An 11,368-nucleotide genomic window follows, 5' to 3' on the forward strand; every position below is an offset into this window, starting at 1 on the left:
TATTTGTTACTTTCCATGTATACTCTCTAAAATAATTTGAATTTTTTTATTAGAAGGGTACTTTTCTCTAAGTAGCCTATTTGTCCCAACATAATCTTTTCAATAGTATGTACTTTTCTCACCAATTTGAAACATGAATACCAATAACAATCACATTTACTAGATAATTTTTATGTGCCAGAGTTTGCGCTAAGTATATTACATGGATTGTTTCAGCTTAGCAGTATTATTACCCACATATGACAGCTAAGAAATGGCATACTTGGGATTCACACTCAGGTCATCTAATTATAGAGCTCATACTTTTAACCACTATGCTACTCTTATAAATAATTTGGGTCTATTTTTAGCTCAAACAATAGGAAAGATTTTTGACATAACTGGAAGTCCAGATTTAGGGTTGACTTGGCTCGTGCTCACTTTGGCAGCACATATACTAAAATAGGGTTGACTTGACTTGAGTTCAGTGTCCCCATGATTCTCTTGGCTCTGCTGCCTTCCATGTGTGATTTCATCCCCAGGCTGATAGTGAAATAGCTGCAGTAATTCTAGCCCCCATATCCATTCACAAGAATGTCCAGTAGAAAAGAAACAAAATGGCTACTTTAAGAAACTCCCCCAGAAGAATAAAGAATTTTCTCAGACCCTCCAACAAAATTCTCCTCCAAGATGGGCCAAATACTCATTCCTGTGTCAATTATGGACTAGGAGATTAGATTAAATCAATTATACAAGCCCAACCCTAGAGTTAGAGATGGAATCAAATTTCCTTTGGAACATGGGCAGCATAAAAGTAAGAAGGACTATCAGTAAGGATTAGGTTCAGCTCTCTAATGCAGAAAACCTAAAATAGCAGTAGGTTAAATAAGTTGAAAAGTAAATCAAGTCTGGAGGTAGGCAGTCCTGGAGGTAGAGCTAGGATAGAGGCTCCATGGTCACCCAGTTTCCCTCCTGTCTCAATGCTCTGCCATTCTCACCATGTGGCTTCTACTTCATGGTCCTAGATCATTCTGAAGCCACAGCCATCATATCCACCTTCAGGCACCAAGAAGGAGGAAGGAGTGGAAGGGAGAGACTGATTTCTTCTTTTAAGGACATATCCCAGAAATCATATGATACATTTCTGTTTACAACCCATTGGACAGCACTTAGTCATTTGGCAACATTGGCTGAAAAAAGCTGAGAAATGTGGACTTTATCCCAGATAATTATTTGCCCAGACACAAATCAGAGATTCCACTAATAAAGAAGAGCAAAAGATATAATGAGAGCATGCTAGCAGTCTCTACAACAGGTGGAAACATGAATTCAACTGGGGTTCAGTTACAAAAGAATAAAGGGGAACTAAATTCTGATTAGGCAACGAACAATGTGTCCTGAAGCCCCAGTGGAGTGTTTGGTCCAGTCCTAGACTAGTCAACAACCCAGTGGTATCAGATACTCTGGTTGGACATCCTGTGCCACACACCCATTCCTGGAACTTGACCATAGAGTCATTCATGCCAAAACTCATGATTGAGAATGGAGCTGGAGCAGCTCCCTAAAGAGATTTGTTTGTATCTTTTTGAGAGTTAATATACTAGTAATTAAAGTTCAGATTGAAGATATTAATCTTTTGTCCACTATGTTCCAAATTGTTTTCTAGTTTTTCATTTACCTTTTACTGTTATAATGATGTTATTATAGTTATTGCTTTCACTACAGAAGTTTTACATTTTGTATTATCAAGTATTCTTTGCTTTTTCACATTTTTTTTTACTTTTCTGTTAGAATGATCCTTTATAATACGGATATGATAAATATTCACCTATAGTATCTTCTTTCCTGATTGAATTATTTTTTATCAGTCAGAAGATGCATTCTGCTGCACATATAACAAAAAGTCCAATTACAATCACTTAACACTAAATAGGGCTTACTTTTTCTCAGGTAATAAGTTCAAAGTTTGTTTGGTGGACTTATTATATCTTAAAGAATCCAAGCTCATTCCACATTTCCGTGCTATAATCCTTAATATGTAGGTTTTCCTCAAGTTCACAAATGATCACTGCAATTGTAGGCATCACATCTGAAGTACTTTTAGAATTAAAGAAGAAAGGCAAAATGTAAAAGGTACATGCCACCTGAATCTACCTATTTCAGCAGGAAATCAGTATCTTTCCTGGAGACCCCATCTATAGGATTTCTCACTGGCTAGAACTAGATTACTTGGCCTCACAAAAGAGCAAGGGAATCTTGAGGAAATAAATATTTTTATCTCAACACACTTCTGCTCTGAGAAAAAAAATCTAATTCTATTATCAAAAAGGGGGAAATGGATATTGGGTAGACAACATCTGCCATATTTTCCATCTAGAATTTTGGGGATATATGATATAGAACAAGGAACTAACAATTTTTGCCACTGACTTAACCAACTTTCCCAGCATCTTTATTGATTAAGTCATTCTTTTTTCATTGATTTGGCAAGAAATTTCATTTAAGAATTTATAGAGTTTCTGTTGTGTGCTCTGCGGCAACACGATCAGGATCCCGAGGGTAAGAGGATGAGGAAAATAAAAGAAAAGTAAAGAGATGGGGACAGGAGGGGACACAGTGGATGATGTCCAAGCAGTGCCAGCTTTATTCAAGGTTCTACAAGATTATATAGCATAAGCAAAACAAAGACAAAGAAGTATCTGTTCTTAGCATGTTTGTGAAACCCTCCAAGGTTCCCCTTTATCAGCATGCAAGACAGACCCACTGGTGCCAGAAGACCTTGGTAAATAGATAAGCTTGTTGCTCCAGATGTACATACCTCAAAGAAATATTAGATATGGTTAACAGACCAGCAAGGACAGCACAGACCCCTATTCAACTTTATGGCGAGGCCATAATACATTGTATCTAATGTGTTATGTGGGCGATCACTGCACAAGCCAGCTCTGAAAACCATTGCTCAAGCCCTTTCTCAAGCGTCAACCAACTATTCACCCTTTAGGCTCCTGAGCCTTTTGAGTGAATGAGGGATGCAAGTCGAGGCCTGGTTTGGTTCAGTTACTCCAGCTAGTCCGTGGTCGCCCACAAGTTTCCAGTTCCAATAAGGGCAGAGTGGTATCTAACAGATCAGCCTGCATTAGATCAAACTTTGGACAAAATATGGAAAACAACCATTGAAGGCAATGGGGAGAAAAGGCAAAAGCTGACAAAAACTGGAGTCTTGTTGATACTTGAAAGGGGGAACTGACACTAGGTGAGTTTCCCAATTTTACAGCTTATGCCTAAAGGCAGGCCACAGTCAACACAATGCCATCTTACTACCTTGAAGAACCAGAAAGAAGAGTTTAGGGTTTCTGTAGCAGCCAGAAAGTGGAGGGGGACACCCTGGAAAGGAACGAGCCACAGGGGAAGAATACCAAATTCTATATACAGACTCTTCCAAAATCTGTTTGTCCCCTAAATTACACCACTCATAGGCAGTGTAGATACCAAGAAGCCCAAATAAGATTAAATAATTCAACGGATATTTTAGCTGAACCCTGCTGCAAGAGACACAGGGTTTCAGCCAAGTTAAATGCCCACATGAAAAAAAAATCAATATTCTTTGGAGGAATATGTCAGAATCCAGAGGCTCTACAAGCATCATTCACAATATCAAGAATACACAGCAAAGTTCTCTACATACAAGAATAGGAAATATGACTGATACTCAGGAGGAAAAGCAATCAATGGAGAACATTCCTTAAAAGACCTTATTTTAGAATTAGCAGACAAAAATCCTAAAGTAACTGTTATAACTCTTTGATCAGCAGAGTCTAAGGTCTCAAGCCATTTCTAATCCCTCCCTTTAGAAAGGGTATAATGAATAGGTTATCCTATTAAGCAGATGTCCACATGTCCTCCCAAAAACTGGCTGAGAATTAACCAGGATGATGAAAGTAAGAAAAGCAGGGGTTTTTTTCTTTTTGTTTTTTGTTTTAAGATTATTCATTCATTTATTTATTTGAGAGAGAGGGAGTGACAAAGAGAGAGCATGTGCAGGAGAGGGGGCAGAGGGAGAAGGAGAAGTAGACTCCCCACTAAGCAGGGAGCTCAATGTGGGGCTTGATCCCAGGACACCAAGATCATGGCCCAAGCTGAAGGCAGACGCAGAAGCAGAAAAAAAGGCAGGGATTTTCATTTCGCTTGTATAGAAAGAAAAATCAATAATAGGTTGCTATGTTGGCAGAGAGCTCTTGCCCAAACCTTCGGATCTCAGCATTCTTGGGTTCAGAGGTAGCAGAGTTAGCAGTTGTGGGATTACATGGCTCTTTTATGGTCATTTATTTACCACCTTTATTAAAATCTAACCAATCTCTCTTCAGAGAAGATTTTCCTGTAGCCCACCCCACCTCCCACCTCAATCTCTTCAAGGAGAGTTTCTTTGATACCTTAATAATCTTTTTTTCTTTCAGAAATTCAACACAGGGGATCCCTGGGTGGCGCAGCGGTTTGGCGCCTGCCTTTGGCCCAGGGCGCGATCCTGGAGACCCGGGATCGAATCCCACGTCGGGCTCCCGGTGCATGGAGCCTGCTTCTCCCTCTGCCTGTGTCTCTGCCTCTCTCTCTCTCTCTGTGACTATCATAAATAAATAAAAATTGAAAAAAAATATTAAAAAAAAAAAAAAAAGAAATTCAACACAGCATGATAATCTCATAGGAGTAAAGAGAAACTATGTCTCAAAGGGTAAAAGGACTCCACAGGGGTTACAAATCCTACTACAGATAAAGCAAAGATCATCTCTGTAGAAGCTAAAATGGGTCATCTTCTTAACCCATTTCCTTATTATTTAGGGAAAATGTCTTCTCCACTTGTTGCACCCTATTCTGCAAGCAAATTTGCTCTGGACGGATTTTTCTCCTCTGTCAGGATGGAACATTCAGTGACCAAGGTCAATGTGTCGATCACTCTCTGTATCCTCGGCCTCATAAACACAGGTAAGGTGAAGAGAGTGGAATAAACAGCCTGCAGATGACTGCCTTCCTTACCATTGTGGGCAAAGAAGGTGCTGAACTCTTTGACTCATGTGTAAGGCACTAAAAACCAGCAAAAGCACAAGTCTCCATTTAACGAAGCACTTCTGTCACTAGTGGAGCCTCTGACTATTCTTTGACCCTTCTTTCCATTCTGACCACCAAGTGTGCTGAGTGACACCAGACTCATCACTTGACCCTATTCTTTACATCCTCAGGAACACTCGATGGCCACTACTTTCCTCTTTGAGGCTTATCAAGTACAAGTTTCTTATTCTTAATATCATCACCTGTAATAAGACATATTGATATCATGAACCTTTTTCTTCTTCATGAATAATCTCTAAACCCAATATGAGGCTCAAACTTACAACCCCAAGATCAAGAATTGCATGTTCTATTGACTGAGCCGGTCAGGCACCCCTCATAACCCTTTGACATGATGCACTGAGAAGGACACAGTATCATTTTTGTGATATTCTTGCCAAAAAGGCATAATCTCAATCTAGTCAGCAGAGGGAGATGGACAGAGGCACCTGGCTGGCTCAGCCGGTAGAGCATGAGGCCCTTGATCTCGGGGTAGTAAGTTTGAGTACCATGTTGGGTGTAGAAATTACTTAAAAATTTAAAAAAAAATTTTTTTTTAAAAAGAGAGAGAAATGGACAAACCCAAACTGACATTCTACAAAACAGTTGATTAATAATACTCTTCAAAACTGTCAAGCCCATGAAGGACAAGGAAAGAATGAAGAACTGTCACAGACTGGAGAGAAAATAAGAAGAAATTACTACTAAGTGTAATCCTGGCTAAGACCCTCAAACACAAAAAGGTTGTTAGTGAACAAAATAAGGTCTGTGTTTTAGTTAGTAAATTTGTCCCAAATATATTGTACACTGACAATAGTACAGTGCTTATGTGTGACGTTATAATTAGGGGAAGCAGAGTGAAGGCTACAAGGGAATATTCTGCACAAGTTTTACAACTTTTCTGTAAGTCCAAATGCAAGTTTATCTAGAATAGGTACAATGAGAAAACTTTATTTAAAGAGTAATTGAGTCAATTGAGTGGTTGTTCTTGAACAAGAGAGAAAGAAAGACACATAATGAAACAAGGATAGAAAAAGAAAAAGAAGCTGTGCAAAAAGGACATGGAAATTTGGAAGAGATAACTAACTTTCCTTCCAAATGAAAGTGGTTTGTGTTGACAGAAACAAAGGCCTGGATTCTTGTCCATATCCTCCTTTTACAAGCTAGTAAATCATTATCATACAGCACTTGGCTTTACCCACTGATACTTTCCATTAGCTTCTATACTCATTCTGCTCCTCCATATTACTCTTTCATCCCATCCAAAACGCACAAGAGAGAAGCATGATTTAAATCTCTCCATCACCTTTAACTGCCCCCCAAATCTTCATCCAGGAAGACAGGGCCCACATTAACTCTAAGCCTCTCTTTGCAGAGTGGGCCCTAAATGTACCCAGTCTTCTGAGACGGCCTGTAGGCCTTGTAGAGCAAGCACAGGCAAACAGCCCCTAACAGCTAAGCTGTTGCTGTCTACAGACCCTCCACCTTGTAGACTCTACTGGTCTTGGATAACCACACTCTTCTCTCATTTCTACAGACACAGCCATGAAGGCCGTTTCTGGGATACTCAGCACAGTAGGAGCATCTTCAAAGGAAGAATGTGCCCTGGAGATCATCAAAGGGGGAGCTCTGCGCCAAGAGGAAGTGTACTATGACAACTCAGTCTGGACAGCTTTCCTACTGGGAAATCCAGGGAGGAAGATCCTGGAATTCTTGTCATTAAGAAGTTATAAACTGGACAAATTTATAAACAACTAAGCACTTCCTTAGGATGCGGCATGGGAAGGGACTGTTCATCCTGATATTACCTGAGCTCCATCCATGAAGGTATCTCCCCGGAGAGACAAATGAGTGTCCCCAGAGAGTTGGAAGTCACACATCACATCTCACAATTTGAAGGAGTTCCTCTAACACTTGCACAGTGGAAATGTAATTATAATGAATGTCATGAACCACTGCAACCTGTGGTCATGAAAATGATAGTAACCAGAGGTACGATTAAAAAATAGTTCTATCAAATTTACCTCATATATAATATTATGATTAATACAATATTAATTATAATAAAGGTCATATCAACTTTATAAATTCATAATTAGTAGCTCTAAGTTCAGTTCATTCAGTATGGCTCCTTTAAAACCATGATCTATACAAGTGAAAATTTTCAGTGTTCATTTCGTATTTTGTGGTCGGAAACTTTTCTGTTCTTGAGTTAAAGAAATCACCCTACTCTTCATTTAGTGGACATCATGTCCATACCTTATTATATATTTCAGATACTCTTTATATTATTTTACATTGCTTCTCTGGGAAGGAGAACACCTGGGTGGGTATAAATCATTAGGGCAAACCCATGGATGTGGAAATCCCTGTTAACTGGAGCCAGAGAACCTACACATGTTTATTGAGCTCAGGCTGCATCAAGCATCTATACTTTACATGTGAGCTTTCAATGGTATATTAGAAGTCTGGAGAGAAGGGGATGGAGCTTAATCCTCCCACTTACACATTTAGTCATTTATTCATTCAACAAACATTTATCAAGCATGTGTCAGGCATCACCTGACTACAACCAAACAGGAAACAGAAATCAACTATATTAACAAATGAGCAAAGCCCTATATTGGTTAGCTCCTGAACAGGTCAGAGATGGCAAATTAGATCATTTTAGTAGACTTTATTTAAAAAGGGGATTATTTATTCAAAGTGTGGATAAGGTTATTGGGCAATCACATAAGGTAGTATCTCGAGGCTAGTCCCACCTCAGGGACAAAAAGAATGGTTATGAGAACCCAGAGATAGAAACTATTTGGAAAGCATCACAGAACAGGAGCTATGATATTCAGTTATGGGATGCCACTAGCCCACCTAGGACCATGTAGGAGGGATCTTGGGGAATAAACACCCAGCCTCACTCTCCTCCCTCCCTTCAATTTCTTGCTAATATTTTCTATTATCTAAACAGAGGGACAAGGGAGCAGATTCATATAAACCACACAGGTCAGCTTCCTCATGGACAGCAGGGTAGGAAAGAATGGAGAGTGTTCTGGGGGCACAGATGGGATATATCCAGCATGAACGCAACATCCCAAAATGTAGGGCTTCCATGGGAAGAGATACTAGGACACAAGACATGGGCTTGGAAATGCAAGGGAAATTTCCTTTTCCCATCTCTTACTCTAAACGTCCAGGCAGCAGAACAGACTGGAATCCATTAAGCCTGCCAGCCACATGGACAAGGAGCTAGATCTGAGGGTGAGTATAGCTGGGCTTTTCTTAGAAAGAGATTCTCTCCAGACTATGCTCAGTGCTAGGGAGCAAGAAAGACCTGACTGCACCTAGGTGCAAGTAAATAGACCCAAGGGGTGCATGGGTGGCTCAGTCAGTTAAGTGTCTGCCTTCAGCCCAGGTCATGATCCCGGGGTCCTGGGATAGAGCCCCATGTTGGGCTCCCTGCTCAGTGGGAAGTCTGCTTCTCCCTCTCCCCTGCTCATGCTTTCTCTTGCTCTCTCTCTCTCTCAAATAAATAAAATCTTGAAAGAAAGAAGGAAAGAAAGAAAGAAAGAAAGAAAGAAAGAAAGAAAGAAAGAAAAGAAAAGAAAAGAAAAGAAAAGAAAAGAAAAGAAAAGAAAAGAAAAGAAAAGAAAAGAAAAAAAAGAAAAAAAAGAAAAGAAAGAAAATAGACCCAAAAAGTGAAGTTAGATTTCTGACTATATGGCATTCTGACTAACACACATGCATTGCTAGTGCTGGATCAGAGATCATGAAGTGTCTGGATGTAGGTGATAACTGCTGTGCCAGTCCCATGTTCTGCACACGACACAGATGGGGCAAGAAGCCAGGCTTGCAACAGGATGAGGGCAGGAGGCTGATCAGGAGAAAAGGAGGTAACTGCTGAGACAGGAGCGGGACTAAATGACAAATTTACAGCCAGAGTCAGCTTCCAATTAGTTTTGCCTTCAACCTGAACTTTTAGGGTTCTCTTTAGACTTAAAGACACATTAAGACTTCAGCCTATGTTTAGTATAAATCAGCTGCTCCCTGATTCTGTTCACCTATGGGGAAAGCAAGAGAAGGTGTGTAACAATATTTAGGTAACGAATAAACTAAACCTTTGGTCTTTCCAAGGGTGTGTTGGTAAATGTTTAACAACTGGCTGACCAGAAAGAGAGAGAGAGAGAGAGAGAGAGAAAAGCCCTAATTTGTAATATTTGCCTGCTTCCTCGATGTAAATGCTCTCACTGTGGTCGATTTCAAGCCACCAGGTCACATCACTGAATGTGTAATAGAAGAGAAACGGCACCATCAGCTCTTTCAAACCTGTACAGCCTGCTCCAGCACACCACCCTGACTTTCCAATTCCACATTCTTGACAGAATTAGTTATTCTTAAAGGCCCAGATCAAATGCTTCTCTCCTCCAAGGACTTGAAAGTAACAGGCAGCTTCTTTCTACCATTGCTGGGCAAGCTAGGGGAACAAGGGCTCCCAAAGACAGAGGATGCCCACATTCTGGATTCTCAGGGTGTCAGCATTTTGCATGACGTCCATGGCCTTACCTGTGTGCGAGTCCTGAAATCGACTTTCGTGTTCGCTAGCACAGCATTCCCCTGGGAGTAGCAGAAAACCCCACTGACAGTGGCTCAATCAAGTAGAAATTACTTCTCCTCCCATAACAAAAAGTCTGGGAGGAGCAGACCAGGGTGTCAGGAAGCCAGGTTAACTTCTGTCTTTCCACTCAACTAACCATCCTCCTCCTCATCACCGTGGAGTACAAGACAGCTGGTCTACCTCAGCATCATGCTGTGTTTCAGGAAAGGAAAAGAGGAACGTGAAGGGCAAAGCATGCACAGCAGCTGAATCTGCACCCTGATATAGAACAAACTGGGAAGCCCCATCTAGGACTTCAACTCGCATCTTGTCGTGTGACCATCCATCCCCTCAGGAGAGGTTGAGAAATGGAGCTTTCAGCTGAGCACATTGTCACACCCTCCACGAAATTGGGGCTCTGTTAGGCAAGCAGAAGTGTTTGTCACAAGTGTAAATCATGACAAATGCAAAGAAATACACAGAGCGGAAGGACACCATTCCTAAGATGCCAGGTTCCTGACCATGATGACAGGACCCAGTCCCACTGACCATCTGCAAGGCCTAATTTAGTCCCAGCTACCCCCATGCTGCAGAACATCCTAGGCTCCCGCCTCTCCAAACTTCACTTTGAGAAACTACAATTCCCTCTCTCCAGTAAAAAGTGTCATGGAAGACCCTGGACAAGAGGTAGCAGGGAGCCCTGAGGTGACCTCAGAGGCAATGACTCACATTGGCACAGGGGAGTCATCCCATCTGCTGTTCCTGGAGAGTTCTCTCTCAGGGACAGTTAATTCCCACCTCGCCACCACATCTGTTCATCCAGGCTGGGCCTTTCTCCATGGCTGGACCGCTCTAGGCCAGTGTTGCAAACCCACCCCCAGAGTCCATGGCAAGCTTCAAAAATTTCTCCAGAGTAGTAGCTGCCAAAGCTTTTGATCACATACTTCATTATTAAAAAATGATTAGGCGTAGAGATTTCTAACAGATACACAGTAATATTTACTAACATGAAGTGTATACAAAAATAAACATCATGAAAAGACAAGATTAAAAATAAATAGAAATTGTACTGTCTTCTCCCCACATCCAGTCACTCCTCTGACATGCCAGAGACCATGGCTCTAAAGCCATGTTAGAGAAAGAGGTCAGTGTATGTTATGCTTCTAGCCAGCCATAGGTTAGAGCATCAGCAAGCACCCGTGGTTCAGGGTCAGCCCCCATTCACCTTTCAGGGGGCCACATGTAGGATAGAATCCATCCTCCCCACCCCCACTCCACCCCCTCACCCCCCCCCCCACAATGCCAGCTGTCCGAAGAATTTGCCAAGGACCCACATTCTTCTTCATTAGTGCCCAGCCTAGAGCACTGGGGAACATATGCTAATCAAGTCCCGGAAGTATCCCTTAATTTCTCCAGGGAAGTATGCAAACCAAACTAATTTGCAGTATCAAGGGAGCAGAAAAACACATTGCCCGCCTTGATGCGGTGCTCATCCTGTCTCACGATGACTCCAGCAACTCCACTTCCCTGTCAACATCTCAGTACTCTTAGATCCTGCACCACAGGGTCACCAGTTCATGGACAATGCTCAGGAAAATCAAGATACCCCTTCCATGCTCCCCCCTAGGCAATTCTTAATGTAACTTCTCTAGCTGTTAGAAGTTCTCTAGTTAGACTTAGAACGTGTCTAAATTCTCCAGT

At 41.4% G+C, this 11,368-nt stretch overlaps 1 protein-coding gene across 8 annotated transcripts in view; it reads left to right on the top strand.

Moving 5' to 3' along the window:
• HSD11B1 (hydroxysteroid 11-beta dehydrogenase 1) overlaps window positions 1-7,174 on the top strand; it is a 65,509-nt gene extending 58,335 nt beyond the window's left edge. For 7 of the 8 annotated variants that reach the window (XM_025429810.3, XM_025429805.3, XM_025429807.3 and 4 more), the window contains 2 exons: window positions 4,813-4,956; window positions 6,617-7,174. In XM_025429810.3, coding sequence (XP_025285595.1) covers window positions 4,813-4,956; window positions 6,617-6,837 — 365 coding nt within the window. In that variant the 3' untranslated portion in view covers window positions 6,838-7,174. The remainder of the gene's footprint in view (window positions 1-4,812; window positions 4,957-6,616) is intronic. The other variant, XM_049112069.1, reaches the window with a different exon arrangement.
• Window positions 7,175-11,368: the final 4,194 nt, after the last annotated feature.

Source organism: Canis lupus, chromosome 7 (assembly GCF_003254725.2).
Source record: "Canis lupus dingo isolate Sandy chromosome 7, ASM325472v2, whole genome shotgun sequence".
Classification (NCBI taxonomy): Eukaryota; Metazoa; Chordata; class Mammalia; order Carnivora; family Canidae; genus Canis; species Canis lupus.